The sequence below is a fragment of the Phodopus roborovskii genome, unplaced genomic scaffold (genome assembly GCF_943737965.1).
Source record: "Phodopus roborovskii unplaced genomic scaffold, PHOROB, whole genome shotgun sequence".
Lineage (NCBI taxonomy): Eukaryota > Metazoa > Chordata > Mammalia > Rodentia > Cricetidae > Phodopus > Phodopus roborovskii.
Window position 1 is genome coordinate 6,886,560 of NW_026126636.1, and position 24,425 is coordinate 6,910,984.

Consider the following 24,425-nt stretch of genomic DNA (forward strand, 5'->3'; position numbering starts at 1 on the left):
TCAGTCCTCAGCTCTGGGATTATTCTTTACGCATTGCAGGAGAGGGTTGCCGTCCAGGAAAGTGGTGTGAGGTTAAAATTGGGTCCCCAAGTTTGGATGAGTGGTGCCCCTTCTGAGACATGAGACATGAACCTCTGCTTGAAGGGGACCCCGTAGTCAAGGCTCTTTCTTTACTTTGTCTCTGACTCTGCCCTGGGATCAATGACATTAGAAATGCAGAGCTGTCATTTCCCAGTGCCCCTGACTCTCGATGCTGGTGTTGGAAGTCCCATGTGTAATCCAATGAGTCAGTGGCCAAGGAGGCATAGGACCTTCTGGTGTTTGTGGTTGTAAATGAAGCTGGGTTGCAGTGAGCAGTTGTGCTCCAGGCCACGTGGCTTGCAAACTTAAGTAATTACCATTGTGCATTAAAGAGAAAAAGCTCACCAGCCCTGCAGCCTTCCCAGGGCCTCTGACATGCACCCTCAAAGTCTTGCCCTGAGCTTCCCGAAGCCCCAAATCCCTTAAGGTTCCTTGACACCCAGACTGGATGACCTCTGTGCTTGGCTCCTGGAATCCCAGCCCAAGGTCTGACACCTCAATCCCCCTGCACCTCCCACCATTACATTATGGCGCCCTCAGCTCCTAGCCCCTGTCCTGTGTCTCCCCACACCAGCCCAGCCGCGCTGCCCAGTACCTTTGGTGATGCAGGCCAGGACACCTCCTGAGGGCTCGCACACCTGTCCTGGCTTACAGCTGTGCTCCTTACACACCATGCCTTCTCCTGCATGGCACACACACTGCTGCTGGCAATTTCCAATGAGAACGGACTCCTCTGGCTGTGGGGACAGAGAGCATGCCATCAGTAGCCAGAGGGCGGTGCCGACCCTGCCACCTCTAATGTTCGGGCCCAGAGAGAACTGGGGTACACAAAATGGCAACTCTCTGCAGTGTGGTCCATTGCCAGTGAAACTGAGGCCCAGCGTGGCGTCGAGGCCTGAGCCACTCATTTCTTCATTCACTTTGTTCACGTTCACCCACTCATGCTGAAGTATGCACTGCTTAGGAGAAGTATAGTTCAATAGTCAATGGAAACAAAGCGGGCCAGGCATAGTGCTGGTTGCCATTATCCTATCACTAGGGAGGCTGAGGCAAGAGGATTGTGAGAGTCTGAAACCAGTCACTTAGCCACACACCAAGGCCATCAAGACAGCAGCAGCAGCAGCAGAGGAAGCAGAGCAAAGTCTCTGGTGCAGCTTGCTCTTTCCAAACTCTGGACAACACGACTTAATGTCTTTGTCTCGCTTTCCTCATTTGCAAACCGTAGATAACAATGGGCCAGAACTAAGACAGCACAACGGAGTTAATAGAACGTGTAAAGTACAGGTGAAAGCTAAGAGACACCTTTTCAATAACCCAGGCTGCTCCATAACAGGGCAATGGTGAGGCAGGATGGGGACAAAGACAATTATTGTTAAAGCTAAGTGATACGCAGGTATACGGTGATGTTTCATTATATATGTGCTATATGAGCACGGTTATATACGGTTCTCTCTCTCTCTCTCTCTCTCTCTCTCTCTCTCTCTCTCTCTCTCTCTCTCTCTGGTGTTTCGAGACAGGGTTTCTCTGTGGCTTTGGAGCCTGTCCTGGAACTAGCTAATGTAGACCAAGCTGGTCTCGAACTCACAGAGATCTGCCTACCTCTGCCTCCTGAGTGCTGGGATTAAAGGTGTGCGCCATCACCGTCCGGTGATATACTATTCTGTCTCTGTGGAATGCATATATGTACATCAGACAGGTCTGTGGTCAGTGCCACCCACACATTTGCTTTCATTACTGTTGCTCAGGGGAGTACAGTGAGGGTATTGCTCTCAACGTCTTCTCAGTTCTACAAATGAGGCAGGGTTTGAGCACACACACACACACACACACGCACGCACGCACGCACGCACGCACGCACGCACGCACACACACACACACACAGACACGCACACACACACGCACGCATGCACACACACGCACGCACGCACGCACACACACACGCACACACACGCACGCATGCACACACACGCACGCACGCACGCACGCACACACACGCACACACACACGCACACGCACACACACACGCACACGCGGAGGAGGAAGCGGAAGGAACGAGCAGCGGCTCTAACACAAATCTCCTCTTTGTGTTATGGGACAGAGGGGAGGGCACATCTCTTCTTGGGGCACTGACCAGCTGTTATACACTGGGGCTGGAGAAATGGCTCAGTGGTTAAGTGTGGGGAACCCCAGAGCAGAGTTAGCATCTTAACAGCCATCCTTCCTACTACTCTCCTAGATACTAACATGCTGGCAATTTTCCATTCCCCTATGACTGTTCTCCTGTTAAGCATGCAGCCTGACCCTGAAAGAGTCCCAGCTGCAGGCTTACCGTATAGCAACTCATCTTACAGCGGAACACCTGCATCCTGTTTGGAAGGACACTCTGCCTCCCTTACATCTTCCACATTCCCCCTTGGCCCATTCCCTCTACTTTGGCCTATTTCTCCACTACTGAAGCCCTGTGGTTATATTCATTAAAGGAGACTTGATCAGAACACTGTCTTGTCTCCATCTCTTGTCTCGTAATTCTCACTTCCTCCCTCAGGGTCCCCGTCGACTGACCCTGCTGGCCGGGGCAGTTAAGAGCACTGGCTGCTCTTCCGGAGGACCTGGGTTTGATTCCCAGCACCCACATGGCGGCTCACAACCATCAGAACTCCTGTCTCAAAGGATCTGATGCCATCTTCTAGCCTCTTTAATGACACCTACCAGGGACACACATGGTGCACAGATATACAAGCAAACAGAACACTCACACATAAATGTAACGTAAATCTTAAAAAAAAATTATAGCCATATTGTTATGATAAATTACTTGCTTTCTTACTGTAAGTGCTCTTTCTGCTGTTCATTTTCTTGCAATTAAGCAAAGATATCTGAGGATCAGGTAGTTTGGCTCCCCGCTCAGAAGCTATTTGACATTTGGCTCTCTTGCTGCCGAGGCTTCCTTGAGCAAAAGGGCTGTCACTCAAGCGAGCCAGCCAGACTAAGCTCATGTCAGTACTCCTTGGATTTGTGGTTCTGGCCCCTGGAGGGGAAGCTTTAGCCAAAGCTTTTGGTTTTTACCAGACTTTTCCCTATCACAAATCTCTGAATTCTCCATGACTCTGTGCTGGAGAGGAAGTGCTTCCTTCCTCTGGTGGCAACAGTCATTGGCTGGTGCTGAAGGGGCAAAGCTGTGCTTGGTGCAAATGTCCCTGTGAGCAAAGGAAGCATGCTACTCAGCTCACCTGGTGGGTCAGCCAGGAGACAGGCCAGTCCCCTAGGCCACCTTCCCTGGTGTTAGAAGAGGGGGGTGAATAAAAGGCCTCTTCTGGGGGGGGGCTGGCTTTTTTTTTTTTTTTTTTTTTTTTTTTTTTGCCTGCTTTTCAGTATTGAGCTGGGAACACGAAGAAAGGGACAAATCAGCTAGCAGAGGGCAGTGGCATCAGAGACAACGTGGTGGCGAGGGCTGCAGCCAGCAAGCTCAGGTGTAAAAGCCTCAAAGCTTGACAGCTGAAGAGGAGACCAGCTGAGCTGCTTGCAGGGCTCAAGTGCAAAAGCCGCAGGGTGGCTGGCTGCCCGCCAGCTGAAGGGTGGGCGCAAACAGCCCCAGTGGGGATAGAGCGGGGTGGCAGAATTAGGAAGGACGTAGAGTGGGTGGAGGGAGGACAGGACGAGGTACAGAGCTAGAGGAGAAACAGCAGGCTCTGGTTGCTGGGAGAGTTCCAGAGCCCATTTCATCCAAGGGACTCCCACACCCCAGCCTAGCGTGGAACGATGCAGCTGTGGTGGCCAAGGAACCCTTCGTTTCCTAGGCTGTGATGCTTCCAAAATGAAGGATCTTATTACCCAAGCCGGAACCAGAGCTGTGACACTAGAGGCCACCACCTGCTCTTGCAAGCTCGCTAATGCCAAGCACCTGCGGATACAAAGTGCTCAGGATAGGCGGGCAGTGCTTTTACTCCCAGCACTCGGGAGGCAGAGGCAGGCAGATCTCTGTGAGTTTGAGGCCAGCCTGGTCTACAGAGCGAGTTCCAGGACAGGCTTCAACGCTACAGATAAACCCCATTCTCAAAAAACCCAAATCCAAAAAACAAAACCAAACCAAACCAACAAAAGTGTCCAGGGTTGTCACTTGAAAAGCTTTTCCTTTCTCCCACATCTTTATCTCAGCAGAACAGAAGGATTCTGCCCAGCTGATGCAGAAGCATCTTGGCCCAGACACAGGACAAAATGGTTAAGTCTTACCTTTAAAACATCACTACCCAAGGGGACATGTGGCAAGATCCTTTCCAGTACCATGAGGGGCGTAGAACCGAGGGAAGGAAATTAAGGTTTGGATGAGGACAAGGTGTACCCAGTTGGGATAAGGGAACGGCATAGATGTGGCCCGGGAGAGAGTCGGGAGGTTGAATGGTGGGAAGGCTACAGTGCTGATGAGCATTGGGGCTTGGTTCAGGAGGAAGTTCCAGGTTCTGTCAAGATGGCTGGGCTCCTACCTCATAGTAGACCCCACTGTAGTAGCAGCCACATTTCTCCATGGGCACACAGCCTGTGATGCTCTGCAGGAAGTCACTGTTACATTCGCAGCCCTCGGCACACGTGTCCGGACACTCTATTGGAGTGGTGATGGTCGAGCAGCCCAGGGAGCAGGTGTCAGCACAGACCTCATAGTGGCTGTGAGGGGGGCACTCCATTGCTGTGAGGAGGGAATGCTGGTTAGGGCACAAGAGTGGGGGTGGGGGGCTACCCATTCTGCTCCCCAAGCTTCGCTTTCCCCAGCCCTCAGTGTCCACCACTCACGACAGAAGGTTTCTGTCCTCCACGGCTCCACTTCCCCTCCAGCTGCCTGGCAGGCGCTCACATAGGCGTGGATGTTGTTGCAGAGAATGCTCAGGTTGCCGCCTCCCAGGCAGAGGTCAAAGACACAGTCTTTCAAGGCACCCTGGGGGTCCAGCAGCTTGTGGCAGTCAGCCAGCGGCCCCGTGGGGCTGGAGAGCAGCCCGCAGAACTGCACCCCATGATACTTGTCCTCCTGCTCAGGGCTGCACTTTGGTTTGCAGTCCTGGCCTGGTTTGCAGGCAGGCAGGCGTATGCAGGAAGAGTTTGGCCCAGCCTTTTCCCAGGAGATACCCAACTCACTGGGACTGATTGCCTGTGAGCCATCAGACTTCTGGAAGTCATTCTTGGGGTCATCATTGTAGTCCCCACACAGGCCACACATGTGTTTATAGTAGTTATGGGGGATGGTGACATGCACATTGTTGTTGAGATCGTAGGACAGGTGCAGGCCAAATTTGGTCCTGATTACCACATCTATGCCATGCTGGAAGGCCTGAACACTGTCCCCGTCCAGCATAAAAGGCATCTTCATGTCCACACCGTTCACCTGGAAAGCAGGGAATGCCAAAGTTCAGAGAGTACTCTTTCAGACCATCCATCATTAAATATCCCTAGTCTGTCCATAGGTGTTCCGGTCTGACTCCGAGATCTGGAGTAACCCCATCTTTCTGGCCCTCAGTTTCCATATTTGTAAAGTATGTAGAATAACAGTGCCTTATCCTAGCCAGGACCTTGAAACGTGACCATAGCTGGAAAAGGGTCTTTGTTGGTGTGATTAAAAGTTGCAGTCTTGACATGAGAACGCCGTGGATCCCTAAACCCAGTGACAAGTCTCCTGTGAGGCAGCAGAGTAGGACAGAGGCCACAGAGAGGGTGGCATGGGAAGACCCAGTAGCCAGGATGAAGCATTGACACTGTAAGCCTAGGGACAGCCTGGAGCCACCAAAAGCTGGGAGGCAGGAAGGTTCCTCCCCTGCAGCCTCTGGAGGGGTGTGGCTGTCTTGACTTTAGATTCCACACCCAGAACTGTAAGAATATAAACACATGTTATGTTAAAAAAGTTTTTAAGTTACATTTTATTTCAGTACTTACTTGTGGGAGGGAGTACACACATGGGCATCAGAGTGCACCACTTGGGAATTGGTTGGAGAGATTGAATTTAGGCCATCATTTACCTGTTAAAGTCATCTCACCAGCCCAACATGTTAATTTAAGTCCACCAGGAAACTCTCAGAGGTCTCAGAGGGGTACCGACCTCACCAGCCTGGGTGAGGGGATCCTTCATCACCAGGTGCCATGGTGACTGAAAATGCAGGGACTGAGCCCCGGGGCGCATGGCTGGGCTCTTGGAGTCACCTGTGTTTCTGCTTCCTGTCTGCCTAGGGGGATCGGTCTGTCGGTCTGTCCGGTGCCTTACCTCCAGAGTGTCACTCAGGGAATCTGATACATGACATGGACAAAGGTTTGCACTGTGGACCCCGCCCCTCCCCAGTGGCTCCTCCTCCCATGGCCGGGGCTGTGTCTGCAAGTTTTCATCTGGACAGTCAAGGGCACTCAGAGCTGCTGTCAGTGTGGCTGGATGCAAAGGCAGGCTCCATTCCTCATCTGAAGGTCACCCGAGGACTCTGGCCCCAACCAGGTCTGGGAGCTGCACCCCTGGCCACCACATCTGTGCCTGTTTCATCACACACACTCTGTGCACTGGGTTTCCAGAGCTGTGAGGAGGCAGGGAGTGGGCAGGGGAAAGACGTGCTCTAGACGTGCTCTAGACATCGGCAGCCATTTCTCCCCAGCAGGCTGGCCATGAATAGGGAGGGGCAAGTCAGTTAACCTCTGGGCTCCGTTTCTCCCTGTGCAGTGAGGGACAGAGACTGTCCCCATGTGTCTGGAGCTGCTTATTTGTCAGGTGCTCGTTAGGGAAGACTCTGCGTCCTGTAGCCCATGTTCAGGGCATGTGACAGCTCTGGCGCCTACTGCTACCAGAGCAATGGCTGTGTGCATGTCAGTGGGGGATGTTCCCAGTGTACCTCAAATGCCAGGCTCCACCTCAGACCCAATCCTTCCAGTTCAGGAAAGCAACAGGGTGTGGTGCAGGATCCACTGTGCTGTTTCTCAGCAACATGCACCGTGTCTTTGCTAAAGGATTTTATCACAGAGATTGGGACCTTGTCTTTCAAACAAAGGAAGCCAATCATGGTGCCTTCTCCAGCTACAATCTTAAGGTTAAATTGATGGTGAGGGTGACAGGTGCTTAGCAGTGATCAAGCCTGGGAGCAGCATGCAAAATGGGTAGCTGCTGTACTGTTGTTACTATGGTTGCTAAGGGATGATGGAGTCATAGACTGTCCTCTGTCCTTGAACCTTTTTCACTTCCCAACTTTTCTATGCTGTGACCGAATCAAATGCTCCTTGTGGGTAGGAAATCAAGGAGGTGGGTAGTAATTTCCTGTGAACACACTTCGTCCTTGAGGGAGGCTCATGAGGGCTCAGAAGCTCTAACGGGAAGTTCTGTAAGACTAAAGACATAATAAGGACTCATAACTCACAAGTCACAGGAAGTTCCTAAAACTTAGCAGATCCATATGATTCCCTCTTCCCCGAGGTTATATAAGCAACAGGACTGCTGGGATACTCTCTCACTTGCAGAACTAGCTGAAGGTGTTGCAGAAAGCTCCACAGTTTCAGCATCCAAAGTCATCATATGTGCTGGGATGGACTTTGCCTTCCCAGCTTCCTTTGAGTTGTTTATGCCCCATGAGTGTATATTCCTTTAAGCAACCCAATAAACTCATTTGGTTTGCCAAGTCAGACTTAGGTGGTATTTTTATCTTGGCCTGTCATTGGTTCCCATCTAGGGGTGAGTAGTATGTGTGTACTTGTGTATATCGGGGATCCAACTGTGTCCAACCAAGAGTGAAAATCTTTGATCTTGACGGCCCCTTTCTCCGCAACAACCAACTGCCCTCCTCACAGCCACTACGAGCTGTGTCACCGAGGCTGTCCCTTGACCTGTGGAGACCTGCCAGTGCCTGGAGGCTGTGGCTCAGATTGCCACGAGGCCTGTGTCTGTGATGAAGTGTGTGTATGTGCACGTGTGTGCGCGTGTGCGCGTCTGTGTCTTCCCAGAAAGCGGCACACAATAGGCAGGGACCAGGTAAGGTGGGAGTATACAGGAAGATGAGGAGAGAGTCAGTTAAGGGTAGATCAGGAGAGACAAAGCCGTATGGGAAGAGGCCTCAGGTCCCCGAGGCCGCCTTACTCTAAGCTTGCTATCAGTACCTCCTCTTGTTGAGGACATACTTTCTCACATTCTTTCCTGAGCCTCTTAACCCCCTCCTGGACTGAGCACCGTCCACGCCACACCTCACATCTCAGCCCCTGAGGGAGCCTCCTCCCATACCCGCCCCGGCTCTCACCTTGACCTTCCATTGATTCTGCTCCAGCTGCAGAGTGTAGTTGTCCACCTGGATGGTGATCATCTTAATCGCACTGACTTGCTGGTTGTCCCAGGGCGCATTCTCCTGCAGTATTGTGAACTGTTTTAGGCCCGGCCGGGTCCAGCAGGTCTGAGCCAGCACAAACACACAGGTGCTCATGAAGTCAAAGCTACGGCCGTCAAAGGTGTTGTAATGGGACGTTCCCGATACCCGGCAGGTGGCTGAGTCCACAGCCACACATCTCAGGATGCCGCTGGACACCTTACAGATTTCATGTGGGCTGCAATATGAGGGCTGACAGGCCACCAGGCCACCCTTATGGCAGTGGCAAAGCGAATTGCATTCAGGTCCCGGATAGAAGTCATCTCCCACATGGTGGTAAATGCCCTGGTATACGCAACCACAGGAGGACAGGGGTATACAAATCTCACCACTGAGGACAAATCCCTCATCACAGACACAGGCCTCGTGGCAATCTGAGCCACAGCCTCCAGGCACTGGCAGGTCTCCACAGGTCAAGGGACAGCCTCGGTGACACAGCTCGTAGTGGCTGTGAGGAGGACAGTTCATTGCTGCAGAGAGAGGGGCCGTCAAGATCAAAGGTTTTTACTCTTGGTTTGACACAGCTGATTCTCCAATATACACAAGTGCACACACATACACACGCAAACACACAGGGACGCGTGCACAAAGTGGCCCTATTTCAAGAAACCGCCCTGTTCAGTAGGATCAAGGGAACACTTTTCAGCCTTGTTTCTGAGCCTCAGAAATAAGAGTCAGTTCTGATGCAACTGTGGTTTGTGGTCAATCTGTAATATCTTTAATGACAGTACTCATATTGGGTATAAATGCTAATACGTGTGACATATTTTAAATAAGCTTATGCATGCCTATATGTAGAATCTATGTAGTATGTGAGTATAGCATGCTTCTTCATTTTATAGTATTAATAAGATATTAGTTTAGTAATTTCAAATATTAAGTAATATTTGGTAATTAAAAATAATTACTTATACTACAGTTTAGTGAAAACACTCAGTGGGGAGATGGCTCAGCTGTTAGGAGCACTTGCTGCTCTTGCAGAGGACCTGGGTTCGGTTCATGGCACCCATGTAGTGGTTCACAGGAATTGTAAGTTCCGACCTAGGGCATCTGATGCCCTCTTCTGAATGTCCATTGGTGCATAGATGCATATGTGGGCAAAGCACCCACACACATACAATAAAAATAAATAGACCTTTATAAACAACCAACCAACCAAATCAAACCCTTTCTTATTTCCCTCCCTAAACACTAGCCACTCTGACTTGTCAGTCGAGCAGCTCTACAAAAGCGGAGGAAGCACCCAGCCAGGCAGGCTGGACTGAGCACCCTGGCAGAACTTGCCAAGCTTGGGTCAGGCTCTATGACCTCGGTGTCACATAAAAGCAAACCCCAAACCACTGAAAGCAAACCAGAACTCCCCACTCTGAGCTACTGCAGCGCCCCAAGCTATTGCGGCGCCCCATGCTGTGATACTGTGGCTCCAGGCACACTGGTCATTTAAATGTAGTGAAAGAAAATGAAGAGAGAAGGCTCTGTCTTTTAGTCATAGCAGTCTCATTTCAAATACACGACAATTTCCTATTGTCTCTGACTGATGGTTGTCACTGGCAATCAAACTTGGGGTTGCTAGGTGTACTCGGTCACAAGTGCTGTTGTCTATGACTTCTTAGTGTCATGTTGCTGTCCCTCAGTTCCATGGCATAAGCACAGCCCCTTCCTCACCCGGCGTCAGCAGGCTTAAACAATGCGACTTGCATGGTAATGAACAAACACCAGATCCAACCCCCCCCCTCGGCCCGGCTTGCCACTCCCGGTACTCACGGCAAAGTTTCTCACTCCTCCAGGGATGCACAGTGACCCCTTCAGCCTGGCATATGGTGGTGTATGTGGTCAGTGCATCACACAGCGGCTTGGTTTGGCCCAGCATGCGGCAGCTGTCATACACGCACTCTATGAGAGCATTGTTGAATGCGTGCACTTTCCAACAGTCCCTGAACGGGCCACTCCTGTCACCGAGGACCTGGCACTTCTTCTTATTCTGTGCCACCAACTTGCTGCTTATGTCAGGGCACAGAAGCTGTTCGTCTGTCCTGCAGCCGGGCTTCTTTGTCACCAGCCACTTCTTCCCAAAGTCTCGAGGGTCAAGGGCTTCCCCTTTATTCTGCACACCCAGGTCATCGCGAGGGTCGCCGTTGAAGTTCCCACAGAGCCCACACACAGCTTTAGCATAGTTGCTGGGCACCTTGGCAGTCACGTGGGTGTCCCAGTTGTAGCTGACGGCCAGGCCAAAGTTTGTGCGCAGCATGGCGTACTTGCCTTGGCGGAACACTACGATTTTTCCACCTGCAGCTTGAAAGGGCAAGTGGTGACTGATGCCATCCATCTGGGTAGAGATGCAGGACCAACAGTTGAGGGTGCCTGCTTTGCCCATCATCTCCCCAGTACCAATAGCGCTCTGAACCTCTCTGTTTAAGACCTTTGTTTTAATACACATTGTTAGTTAATATCCAAGCACTGGGTAAAAATATCATGTCAGAGAGATGGGAGAATGTTAACACCTTTTAATAATTGTGCCCTCTCTTTATCTGGAGACTTTCCATACCAAACATGGGGTGGACGGGGGGGGGGGGGGGATACAGAGCCTAGCACAAGGAAAGCTATGTTTCCCACTTTTAATTTGTTCACCCCTTCTGAAGGAGGGGTAGCAGGGCCTAAGTCTGGGGTGTGGACCTTAGCCATGAGATCATTGACTGAGCCCCACTCCACCCCTCCCCTGCAGTCACTAATCTTTCAGTGGCCTAATGCTTCGACCGCAGTACTCACCAGTACTTTGCCTGGGTAGTCCCGGGGCACCTCCAACTTCACCCCATAGACCTCCAACTGCACAGAGTGCACAAAGCTCACACTCTGGCTTCCCCGACGTTCGTTTTCCATAACCACTTTGAAGTCAGGAAGGGAGGGGTGCTGGTTACACGAGGCGGTAAGCATGTAGGTGCAGGTACCCATGAAATTGTAGCTCCGCAAATCCAAGCTCAAGTAGTGAGGGTCTCCGGATGCCTGGCAGCTGTGGAAGTATTCTGGGTAGCAACCCAAGAAGCCATCCTGTATCCCACAGCGCTCCCCAGGCAGACATCCTGAAGTGTCCTGGCAGATCATCTTCAGGGTGGCTGCATCGCAGGTGCAGCGGCGTCGGCATAAGTTGTCAGCAAACACTTCCTGACCCGGGGCCAGCAAGCGGCCCTGGTAGGTGCAGCCACAGGACGATACAGGCACACAATGGCCGCGATTGGACACAAAGCCCGGAAGGCACACGCAGCCCTCCACACAGGGGCGCCCAGAGCAGTCGGTGGGTGCAGCTTCTGAGTTGCAGGAGGCTGGGCAGGCTGGGCTGCAGAGCTCATAGTGGCTGTTGGCTGGACAGGTCAGGGCTAGAGGGTTGGGGAGAAAGGGTTGAGTTGTGCTATGGTGCTCTCTCAGAGCTCCACACCCCTCAGTTAATGGCACCCATCCCTTCCTGATGCTCAGGCCCCAGTGGCCTCCTCCATCCCATCCCTGGACGACCAGTCAGTGGGCAAATCCTGCAACTTTCATAGTCGGAGCCCACCCAGAATCTGTCTTCACAGCCCTCGAACCACAGCAGCTTCCTGCCTGGTGTCCTGGTCCCCTGTACCAAAGCCTACAGGAGCCCATATAGCCTGGATTCCAACACCAACACTGTCCTTGCCTGGGAGTAAATGGGGTGACATAACACTGATTTCACGGGGTGCTTCATGCCATCACTGGGACAGCTTAGCTGACCCTATCACCTCGCTGTGCCCTGGGGGGAGGGCCTAGTGACACTGATTTCCAAAGTCTTCCCCGGGCTTCCAGATACCATCACAGGATCTCGCTTTCTTTGTTCTTTGAAGGTTGGTCTGCTAACTGCCTGCATGTCGCTCCCCTTCCGGGATAAGTTCTACCGAAGTGGGGGGATAGCCTGACTCAGTCACACTGAAGCTTTAGCACCTACCGCTGGGCCTAAGAGATGACCCCTTTGTCTTGAGTTTGGAGAGACTTACTGGGAGGCTCACTGGACAATGGGGCGTCATAGGGATGCAGGAAGTCCAAACAGTGTCTTTGTCTCCCTTTGGTCCTATCACCACCATCTCCCTGAGCGGCCACAGGCCACAGACACGTTAGTGTGAGCTCTTACTGTGCATAGCGCATTGCCAGCACGGGAGAGGCTGCTGGGAAGGCTCGACGCGTTTGTTGATGGAATGAGTGACTGCTTCCGTGGATGCACATCTGGCTAGTCATCTGTGGCTTAGTCCAGAGGCAGGAGAGTCATGGGAGTCATTGATTTTTGTCTTGTAACTTAGCGGACTACCTTGCTTGTGGTTCCCTGGGTCAGGAGCCCACAAGCTTCTTCCCCTTTCCGGCTACTCCAGTCCTTCCCATCCATGGGTTCCGAATCGGACATTCCTTTTCTAGGAAGACCTTCCCCATCACTGTAGCGGGAGTCTTCATTAACTTCCCTGGTCTCATCCCGCACCCCTCTCCATCTGCTCTACAGTTTTGCCTTAGTACCCTGTCTCTCATACCAGCCATTGCAGTCTATCCCTATGTGTAGCCTTGGGCTCGCTGTGGTGGAGCTGGGTTGTCCCGGACATCACAGTGTTCCTGTTATTGCCTGTCACCAGGCAGAAACGCAGTCAGTGCCCAGTTACCAAGCAGATTCTGTGGTTCCCCGGCCCCTCACCAAGTCCTCCCCCCAACCCTGGCTGGGACTCACGGCAGTTGGTTCGAGACCTCCATTCCCGGACAGAGATGCCCAGGCTCACACAGGCTCGAGCATAGGCCCTGAGGCCCCGGCACAGGGTGAGTCGCTCCCCTCCAGTCACACACATGTCATACACACATTCCTCCAGGAAAGGCTGGGGGTCCAGGAAGTCATGACAGTCAGCAAATGGGCCCATGGACAGAGCTAGCAAGCCACAGAAAAGGTCTCCCTGGAACATCTCGGACTGGCTTGCGGTGCAGGAGGAGCAATTGCCGTAACAACCATCCTCACATAAGTTGTCCCCATCATCCAGCTTCCAGCTTTTGGTGAAGTTTAGGACATCAGAAGCTGGCTTCCCATCAGGCCTGCGGAAGTCGTCAGCAGGGTCCCCATTGTAGTTGCCACACAGCCCCCACACCTGGTCTTGGAAGCGCTTGGGCAGGCTGAGTGTCAGCTGGCTGTCCCAGTCATAGGTGACCACCAGCCCAAAGTCCAGCTCGATCACGCCCTGTATCCCGCTCTGGAACACGCGCAGGCGACCCTCACTCAGGGAGACAGGGAGGCTTGAGTACTGGTAGTCGATCTGCAGAGAGGTGGCAGAGGTCAGACATCTGTCTTATCTCCCCTTCAGGCCTCATGTCCCCAGCTCTAGTCACACAGGACGCCTCCCCTCCTTGTCCTTCCTTCGTCCTTCCCAGCTGAGCCTAGGGATGCTTGCTCTTGTACCTCTGGTGGCCCAAGTGTTCTTCCCTGAGGTGCGCGGAGACCCCCACCCCAGCTAATGTCCGCTGAGGTGTCACTGACTCAGTGAGGCCATCCCTGCTCGCCCTTCCTGTTGCCCCTCCTCCTCTGCCCTCCAGTCCCCAGGGCAGCTAGGCTTCTCCCACAGTGGGCTAGTTTCCTGCACTCTCCATCTGTCTGAGCCACTAGAAGGCCCCCTCAGGGTTCTGTCTGCAGCATCTCCAGCAGTGCCTGGAGAACAGCAGGCTCACTACAAGCATGCAGCCGCAGCCAGCGTGCGGGAGGAAGCGGGCAGCTGTGGTGGCAGCAAGGGGCTGCAGGGGACCAGTGAGAGGCAGGGTTCGCGTCCCTGAGATGGGGGGGGGGGTGAGCGGCAACCGGCTGCTGTGGGCAGAGCCAGTCAAGACCAGCAGCCACCAAGATGATGACAAGTCTGTCTGCCGCAGGCCGCCTGCCTCATTAAACCGCTATCACAGTACTGCAGGGTGCCAGTTTCCTTTCTGTTTCTGAGATGCAGTGCTCTGGGCAGAAGCATCTTTGGGGGAGGAAAGGGTTTATTTGGCTTGCACATTCAGATCGCATTTATCAGTGAGGGAAGTCAGAGCAAGAATGTAGCACAAGAGCTCGAGAAACCTAAGGAATACTGCTTGTTGGCTGACTCACTCCCAAGCTATTTTCTATAGGTCAGGCCCACATGCCTGGGGATAGTGCTGTCCACTGTGGACAGCCCAACCGCACGCAATGGCCAAGACCATCCTTCACAGATATGGCCAAACTGCTCTAGACGGTTCTTCCAGCGAGGCGTCTCTCAGATGACTTGAAGGTGTCCAGTTGACAGGGCTAGCCAGGACAATTGGAATGGGCAATGTTGGGCACAATGAACTGGTGAATCCTCAAATGGCAGGCAACACCAGCTTGCCGCCATCCCAGATCATTCTCCCTGTCCCGACTCCTACATCCGCATCCTTCTCCACCCCGGGGATGCCAGGAGTAACTTTTGAGGATTCTAGCCTCTGAGGAACGGAACTTAACACTTGTTGCTAACTTTCAAATTCTTCTTCATACCAGGTAAGAGCACCTAATCCTGCAGTGGCTTTGGGGGGTCTTAATTTATTTGCATTGAGATCTGATCAGTTCCATGGCGCATGCACAGAGGAGCTCTGTATCTAAGTCCTGACTGTCCAAGAAGTTTCTCTGGGCATGAGGGATCTGGTTTCCCACCTCCCCTGTCTGTTTCTGGTCTTGAGGACATCAGGATGTCTCTTCCTCCCTGTCACACCTGGCACATGGCTCTTTTTGAGCAGTCCTGACTGACATTTTGTTTGCTGGGTTTTTGTTTGTTTGTCTGTTTTGTTTTTTGAGACAGGGTTTCTCTGTATAGTCCTGGTTGCCCTAGAACTAGCTCTTGTAGACCAGGCTGGCCTTGAACTCACAGAGATCCGCCTGCCTCTGCCTCTCGAGTGCTGGGATTAAAGGCACGCGCCACCACCACTGCCCAGCTTTTGTTTGCTGTTTTAATGTATAGAACTGGTGGGGTGACCTTTGAACCTCAGCTGGGAGGGAAGCAAGTCCACGACCAGATCTGCATAGAGTGGGGTTCAATTCTTTTAACTAGTTGCAACAGAAAATTTAAAATTCCCTGTTTCTAAAATTAAAAAGTTAAATTCTCCATTAGGGACAGAGCACTGCAATATAATATGGCCTAAGTGTGCATTGTATGGAAAAGCGACATTCCTCTTTAATGGGTCATTGAATTTTTATACCATTTTGCAGTTGGAATTGCTTTTTAAAAATACACCCCCCCACACACACATATTTGTGGTGTGTGTGTGAGAGAGAGAGAGAGACACACACACACACACACACACACACACACACAGAGAGAGAGAGAGAGAGAGAGAGAGACAGAGAGAGAGAGAGAGAGAGTACAGGTGTCCATAGGGCCTAGAGGCATCAGATCCCCTGGAACTGGAGTTACAGACAGTAATGAATCATCATATTGGATGATGGGAATTTTATGTAGATGATGGGAACTGAATTTGGATCCTGTGGAAGAGCAGGACACAATTGAACCATTTTTATATAACCAAGATACTTCTAACAGTGGGAACCAATCTTGGGTATAAAGATCCCGGACATCAACGATAACCCCCTTCTGGTTCACCACGAATACCCGAAGGGAAGGGAATCAGTGCAACTGTAAGTTCAAGCCCTGCGTTCCCAGGAATTCTCAGGACACATTCCACTGCCTTTTGATGGACCCAGCTGGCTCCTCCCCTTTCAGTGAAGCTGCTGGAGCGTCAAGACAGACACCTACTTGATGCAATGGTGCCTCTACAATGGCTTCTTCCTGCAGAGGCCATCAGGGCACCCAGTTTCCTCTGGGTGTCCATTCCGGTGCGACTGAGGGCAGCTCCCACTGAGGTGGACCTGGTAGGTTGCTCAAACACCCAAGGCTAACCCAGCTGCTGTTGGATCCACATCCTGCTTCTACTTACAACCCGTTTAGGTGGTCAAAGGCTGCTGAAACTCTTGCCAGCTTTCCAGCTACCCCTCTTGGGCTGCTGTAGAAGGCCTTGTCTTAAGCAAAGCTAGTGAGACAACTTAGTCCCAATAGTCCGTATTCAAGAGATGTGCTACCAGTTTAAAGACAGGAGGGACTCAGATTCCAGCAATGACAGATGCTGGCTGGACCCCATCACAAAGGCACTTGAGCCAAGAAGCTTGCAAACGATACAATGCATTTCAGGAGAGCTGCCGCTTCTCTCAGCCTCGTTCCCAAGACTTCGTCAAACTGCAGCTGCTGTACTAAGTTACAGCCAGAAGCCTCCAGAAATGCAAGGTCAATCTCCTTCATTAACTTGGTAAGATGTGCCTGATACAAATTACAAGCAATTAAGGGGGCAGGGGCATGGACCTGGACACAGCCTAGAGAGTCTACAAGGACTAAGAACATTAAAAACAAACAAACAAACAAACAAACAAGCAAAGCACCTGCTTTTGGGATGCATCCCTCCTACTGGGTTGCCTCATCCGGCCTTAATAGGAGAGGAGGTGCCTAGTCTTACTGTGAGTTGATATGCCATGGCTGGCTGATGTAGGTGAGAGGTCTGCTCTTTTCTGAAGAAAAAGGAGGAGTGGACTCGGTAGGGATGGGGGGAGGGGAGGGGCTGGGAGGGAGGAGAAACGGATTGGGCATGGGAAAAATAACTAGTTAATAAACAATTACAAATAATTTTCACTATGGAAGATAATGTCTGCAAGTGAGAGGCTCAATAAACCCCCCAAATATAACTATTAACAAACAAACAAACAAACAAAAGAGAGAGACCAAATAAGCCACCAGCTTTATCCAAAAGTTGGATGAAGAGTTGAAAACTTGGAACTAGAGCTCTGTCCTATCGCGGTAAATAAGGATCAGGATAAACAAATAGGCTGAAAAGATGTTTATTCAGGGAGAAATAACTTACAACCTAGACAGATGAACACCAGGAAATTCAACCCGATCCTCTCCTGTCCGAGTCACACCAGAAAGAGAGACGCCAGAAAGAGAGCGCCTTTCCTGGCCCCCTCTGACCTCCTTCCACAGGTCACTTCCGCCCATGGCTCCACCCCCCAATGGGTGTGGTCAGTGCCAGAGAAGGACTATCTCACTACACTGTCCTCAAAGTGGAGAGGCCGCTGCACCCTGTAAGAGCTATCACAATCATCAGCTTCAGCTAACCTGAGTCCTCCTAAGCTAATGGCCTCCTAAGGACTGAGGTGGCTTGGCGGGGGTTCCCACGGCCTATTCAGCTTTAAGCCTTACTTCCCTGTAGCCAGGGAACAGCTGAGCTTGAGGTACACATGCATAAGCCTCTGACTTAACACCCCTTAACAGAAAGAACCGATCCTACCGTGCCCTCCAGGCAGGCGTTCCTACAGCCATGACAGTGTAGCCTGGCTGATGGCACCTACCACCGTTTCCTGTATGTCCTGAGAGGTCCAGTTTCACAGTCTAGGGAGTGACTTAGTCTGTAAACTCCATGCCCAAGTCACCCTTTTCCCAGAGAGGTAGAAAATGCAGGCAAAAGTGACATCGACAGATGAGCCCGGAAAGCCTCCACATTGCTGACCCGACAGAGAGGGATGATGGGAACCCCGATGGAGCCTGTTGGGGTTCATCTGAAGAAGGACCACAGACTCCTCAACTTACAGCAACGTTTTGTGTGACAGGAGGCACTCGAGAGACTCGGAGCCACACCTCCAGATTTTAAGTGAGATTTGATCACCTAACTGGCTACCTTAAAAGACTCCTGTTAAAAAGACAGCGGAATGTCACTTTGTTCAAGACACAGGCTGCTAGTGAAATTGTCTAAGACATGCACACCACAACGGGTTCTTCCAGCCTTACCAGCATCAATGCCTCACTGTGCTGGGTCTTAAAGAGGCGTTACAAAGATTGATTTACTGATTTTTTAATGCATCTGAGTGTTTTCCGGATGGATGTGAACATACAGTAGCCACAGAGGTCGGAAAAGGACAACGGAGGCCCTGGAAATGGAGTTGTAGGCATGAGTGCTGGACACCAAACCCCAGTGATTCTCAAGTGCCTCCACAGACCAACAGACATCTATCTGTACGACAGGGAACCAAAGCTACTCAGGTCAACAGCAGGGTCACCTCACAAGACAGGCCACCATGTTGTGATCACCCCCGGATGAGAAGTACTGTCCGCAGTGGCCAGACCACACCCATGGGTGGATGTAATCACTTCACGGGGACCAGCTTGGGTCCCTTGAGAGCTGACAGCAATTCCAGCTTCTCCAGAACTCATCTCGAACCAGAGTGGCCATGATGAGCAAGAAGCCACGCCCTAAGCACCTGTGTCTGCTCTCTCCGCTGTGGACTCCTGTTTCCTGCCCCCATAAGCTTGTAAAGTTCTTGCTGATCCCCTTGAGAGACGTCAAGGTTAATTGTTCTACCCAAGCGGCCACATGGAGCAAATCACCTCTACCACCCATCTCTTTGGCTGGCGTGTTGGATGGCCTTTTTTTGGACTGGTAGTTTAAAAGCCTGAAACTCAAAGCCTTGGGGAACTCACCCGGGCAACGCCTATTTCTCCATAGGCCAGGGACACGGTATGGTTGTAGACATGCACGGTGGCCAAGCGCACGTAGGAGACTTGGCGGCTGCCCCGATGCTCATTCTTGGCTTCTACTTTAAAGGCCAGCAGGGATTTCTTGGTGCTGTGCAGCTCAGCCATGGTGTAGGAGCAGGTGCCCATCATGTCATAGCGGCGGCCATCGAAGGTCGTGTAATGGGGATCACCCTGGGCGCGGCACACAGCTGTGGACTCTGCCACACACCTGGCCTTCCCGCTCACCATCTGGCAGCGGTGCCCAGATGCACACTGAAGGCCTTGGCAGGAAGCCTCTGCTGGGGAGAGCCGAGCTGGGGGTGGGGGAGAGAGTCGGAAACAGAGTTAGAAATGTTCACGAGGGAGGAACCCTGGGGCCTCCTTCAGTGTGGACTGTGGGCGGTGGAACTGAACCCAAGGATTGAGTTGCAATCATTATAATTAATCAATTATCTACCCACCCTATTCTACTAGTCACTTATAAAGCGCCCCTTGAGATGGGGTGGTGTTTTCATCAGGATGAGAAAGCCTTGGGTCTAGGTTCCCAGTTTGAAGACAATCTTGGAGGAAACAGCCCTTCCTGGTCAGCCCCCGGCCCTCAAGAACTCTCTCCCTCTGCCCCCTCCACCCTGGCCCTGGCAACAGCTCAGCCTGCACCACCCTGACCTTTCCCCACAAGTTGATCTAGACGTCACACGCATTCATTTGTTCACTCTCATCACAGTCCTGTTGAGGGGGTGGGAGGGTCGGGCATTGTCCCCACTTCACAGCCACAGCCACCAAAGGGGCTGAAGGTCACACAGGCACAGCTGGGTTTAACCCCAGGCCCGCTGACTCTGGTCCTGTGTCCTCACAACACCGCAGCTGCCTGGTGACATCTGCATGGGCTGAGCCCGAGGTCGCACACAGGGCCAGAGCCTGTCCCTTAACTATGCTGAAGCACATGAAGGACCCAGGGAGGCTGGAATGCAGAGATGTGGCCACACCGGAAACAGCACCATGGTCCACCTGGCATAAGTTACCACCGGTCGCTTTTGCTGACCGGGATTATGGTTTGCTGTCTTATTGTTCAGGCGGCATCTTCTACCTTCCACATGAAGCTGGCTGGCTAGCTGAAGCGTTATAGGAAATCTCCGACCCATATTTTGAAGTGCTGTGGGAGCTTACGTGTGATCTCTGTCTTTATAGTCTCTTTGGTGTGTACAGGAAGAAGAAGGGAAGATGAGGACCGTGGAAGCATAGACAAAGTCTCCTAAAAATAGAAGCCACTAGACTTTTCAACACTCCAAACACGCGGGAGGGAAATCCCTCCTTATATTTTCACAGGCTCTCACTTCCATGTCAGCTAACCTGGGGGATCCTGGGAACGGATTACGGAAGGGCTCTAAACGAAAGATGCTGATCCAGGCAGACAAGCTTCCCAGACACGAACAAGGACATGGGCAGGGTTCAATCTGACTTACCCCACAGGAGGGCTGCTCCAGCCCAGAGGGCCCAGCAGCTCCTTAGGGATCCCATGCCTGCGGCAAAGAGAGACAGAGGCTCATGTCAGGCTGCCCTGTGGTCCTGCTGGACACTGGAGATGGCAGAAGGGGACAGGCAGTCTTGGGACTGGGGCTACCTGGGTGCAACAAGGCCGAGGAAGGGAATAAAGTTAGGTAGGTAGGACGAGATGTGTGCACGGTGTGGGCGGCTTCTAGCCGGTATGTTGGGGCGTGAGCTAGGGAATTCAGAGTCCAGGGAAATAGGTAGGGGAATTGGACAGCCAGATGACCCGAGGGAAGAAATAAGAGGTCTAGAAAGAAGGATAAGGGGAGGACAGTTGTCCTATTTCCATGGAGAAAACCATCCCTTCTCACCTGCAGGCCCCTGGAGCTGCAGGACCACACTGTGGACTGAGCTATATAGTGGAGTTTCTCGTTCCCTCAGGCCACACCACTGGTCCCAAGCCAGGCAGAGGGATGCCAGCTTCCTGGAGGAGGGCTGCTGATAGCAGGCCAGGTCCTGAGCTTTTGTGGAGGGTGGAGGATGAGTCTGTAGCCTGTGCTCTGAGATGAGTGAGTCCAGGGGAGGGGGCTGCATCCCAGGGGGCATGGGAAGATTTCACCTGGAAAGAGTGGTGTCCTTAGGGGGACACCTGGAGGGCAGTGTGCCAGTGGCCTGGGTGCCTTGGGCAAGGGAGTGGGGATTGAAGGGTCAGGGTCAGGTAGCATTGGTTATGTTTGTTGTCTTGCTGGCCAGATTCCTATCTGTGGTCTTTACCTGTAACACTATCTAAAGGCCCATATCCGGGTTCTGGCTCCTTGCAGTCCCCATGGGCCGATCCCTGGTCCAAAGCCACTTACATCTTGTTTCTAAATCCCGGTGAGGGTGGTTTTCTAGGGATGTTGAGTCTGAGGCTCTGACTTGGGTTCTAGTGTAGGGCATGATGTTTCCACCCCAGACATGATTTGGTTTGGTATTTAAGACATTCCCCTGCTCCATCTCTCTCCATGAAGAAGGGGCTGGCTAATTGGGGGAGGAACCACCTACCCTAGAATTTTCCTGAGATACGATATGGTGCTCTCAGGGTGCAGAGGGTGTTTAGGATTTCTGGGATGTAATCTGTGTCTCCCAAAAGACTAGTACAACCTGTGATGCTATTGGCTGAATCTGACTGTCTCCCACAGGCTATTGTATTTTAACACATGGTTGCCAGCAACCGAAACTGTTTGGTGAGGTTGTGGAGTGAGGGTTGGGGCACGAGGCCTTCACACACGGAAGCAAGCCACGAGGGGCAGGCCTTGAAGGTTATACATACCTCTGTTTCTGTCCTGCCCTCAGGCTTGCTTGATGCAGCTTCTACTTGGGATGCAGCCACTTCAGCCGGGATGTCCTGTGTACCACGATATACCTACCCTCTCAAACCAGGGGCCAAAATAATTTCTTCCTCTCTCATTACTTCTCTTGGGTGTTTTCTGTTTTTGTTTTTGTTTTTCTTTATCACTACAATGACAAAAGTAACAGATAGAGTGGACTGGTCCAGATAGGGGGGCCATTAGTATAACTAAATCTGACCATGTGGTCCTTGCACCTTTGGAACCGGTTTGTTCCTGAGATAGCCATGGAAGGATTTGGAGGTGGGGGCTGGAGGAGCCCCAGAAGGCGGGAGCAGAGCACACAGGGCTAACGCGGCGGAACATTTGAAGGCGCAAATGCCTATAGAAATGTGGGCAATAGGGTCTGTACCCACGAGGTTTCAGGCAGGAACAGTGACTTGGGAGTCGGGGTAAGGGCCATTTGTGCTCTGTTGCTCCCCACGAACAGTTGGGTGAGGCTGGATCTAAGAGGAATGGAGGGATTTGTTTGGTAGAGGAATCACCACTGGCTCCTTCTAGTCAGGCATGTGGTGGGGACGGAGGGAGGAAGTGGAGAGGGGAAGTGGGACTTGGGGCTGGAGAGCACTTGAAGCCGCAGGTAAGGTGAGTGTGAATAGAGCAGTATGGTTAAGGAGGCGCTTCACACGGTAGGAAAGGCGCCCCAGGGAAGAAACTCCTCCTACCTCGGTTGGTTTCCAGGGTATGAAATGCACGGAAGGATCTTCTTCCAAAAGAGAAAAGTACAGTCAAAGGGGGCCTTGCTTGGAATGTCTGTGTAGGGAAATATTTCCCCGACTCAGAGGCACAGGAACTAGGTGGCCACTGTAGCCATGATCCGGATGAGCGGGGCTACGTCTTGAGCTGGCAGCAGAGCTTGGCACTGCGCATGCGGTGCTGGTTTTGCAAGCATGCATGAGGAATGCAGTAGCGACGATGTGCTTGCAGAAGCTTGCACAAGGTTCCAGGAGACAGCCCCTATCAGCTTCTGTGTTGCATGGACAGATTCCGTGCAGGGCAGTCCTCATAGTCGACGCCGGAGGTAGTGGAGGTGAGGTCCATGTTGCCATGGACACCCTAGGATGGTTGTGATGCCAGGAGCATTGCATGTATGTCAAGGGAAGCTACAGGCACCGATGGAGTCACTGTGAAAGGTCATGTGTGCTGCAAACGGCAAGGCCACAGGGGTAAGTACCACCAAGCCCTTAAGAACCCAGACGGTACCAATGAAGAGACCATGCGCTCTAAATTCTGGGTTGTAGCTACAGTGTTTAATATTTGTCCTATTGGTTTGGGACATGGCTGCGCTTCAGTCTTTCCTTGTTCCCCTTCCCCCACCACATCCCTCTCTTGTAGAGTGGGGCTATTTACTCTGTGCCATTGGGTGTTGGGAGAATGTGGATGTTTTATTATTAAGGGCTCATAGCTAATGGCACCTCGAGGCGCAGACGAGACTGTCGGATTTGTGACTAATACCGAAACTGCTGAAATTTTGGGGACTCTTGACGCTGGGTTAGCCATTTTGCGTGATTGGATGGCCATGCGTCGACTGGGACCAGAGGTGGACGGTTAGGGTGTGAATCTGGAATGCTCCCAACTGATGTGTTCAAACACCTCTGCGTGGGAACATTTCACTGCTGCGACAAATGTGATAACCTAAGGAAGGGAGCCGAAGGGTTATTTTAGCTCACAGGAGTGCTGACTTAGTCTGTGGACACCTGGGTCCATTGTCACTAGCATCATGGCAGGAGGGCCTGGCAGAAGAGAGAAAGTGGCTTTCCAGGACATTCCCTCAGTGACCTCCTTTCCTCAACCTGCTTCTCAGTCTCCACCGCCTACCAAGAACTCCACAAAACTGTAAACGCTCTAATGAATTAATCCACGGATCGTGTCAAAACCCTCAGAGTTCACTTGGGGGGTGGGGATTGGGGCTGGCAAGACAGATGTGCCGTGAAGGAAACTGCAGCGGCATCTTGTAGCTTTGTCTCTGACTGTCGAGGGCACACTTTGAGTTGAAGGTCCAGTTATGAGGAGCCACAGGCGAGCTCTTTCTGTTGTATCAGAAGCCCAGGTGCCAAGGACCGTCCTCGGTTCTGCCCGTGTACACCACTGTGGGATCTGCAGCCTCTAAAGAGCCTGGCTTACTTATACTGCCCTCTGCATTGTGATTTTGTTCCTCTCTTGTGGCTTTTCAGGAGGATCATGGGAAGAAAAGCCCTAAAAGAGAGCTCCCACCTGCTAAAACTTGAAAAGGGGAAAGGCCACCTCATTCCCATGACTATTCCATCTGCTTCATAAATATGCATAGAAACCCCTCTACAGATATCAAGCCTAAGAGTTCATGCTGCTGTCTTCTCATTTGGGTCAGCTTGTCCCAAGCTCTCAGGAGTGTGCCGTCCTTTCCCCTTGCTTTGCTTTTAACAAACTTCTCAAACTGTCCGTGTTCCTGAGTACAGCGATTTCCTTCAAGACCAAAGAGCTGAAGAAAAAACTCCATCCCAGTCATAACTGAGATAGCTCCATGTACATGCTCTATCCTGGCTTGCTCTGCAATTCTTTTTTTC

At 52.0% G+C, this 24,425-nt stretch overlaps 1 protein-coding gene across 1 annotated transcript in view; it reads right to left on the reverse strand.

Annotated features, from left to right (window-relative positions):
• Window positions 1–20,524, reverse strand: part of LOC127238879 (IgGFc-binding protein) — a 33,371-nt gene extending 12,847 nt beyond the window's left edge. The window contains exons 1-9 of the mRNA XM_051207640.1: window positions 20,470–20,524; window positions 18,971–19,320; window positions 13,159–13,729; window positions 11,211–11,815; window positions 10,209–10,770; window positions 8,322–8,914; window positions 4,867–5,452; window positions 4,563–4,762; window positions 677–818 (exon numbers count right to left, since the gene is read on the reverse strand). Of these exons, the coding sequence (XP_051063597.1) occupies window positions 677–818; window positions 4,563–4,762; window positions 4,867–5,452; window positions 8,322–8,914; window positions 10,209–10,770; window positions 11,211–11,815; window positions 13,159–13,729; window positions 18,971–19,320; window positions 20,470–20,524 (3,664 nt within the window). The remainder of the gene's footprint in view (window positions 1–676; window positions 819–4,562; window positions 4,763–4,866; window positions 5,453–8,321; window positions 8,915–10,208; window positions 10,771–11,210; window positions 11,816–13,158; window positions 13,730–18,970; window positions 19,321–20,469) is intronic.
• Window positions 20,525–24,425: the final 3,901 nt, after the last annotated feature.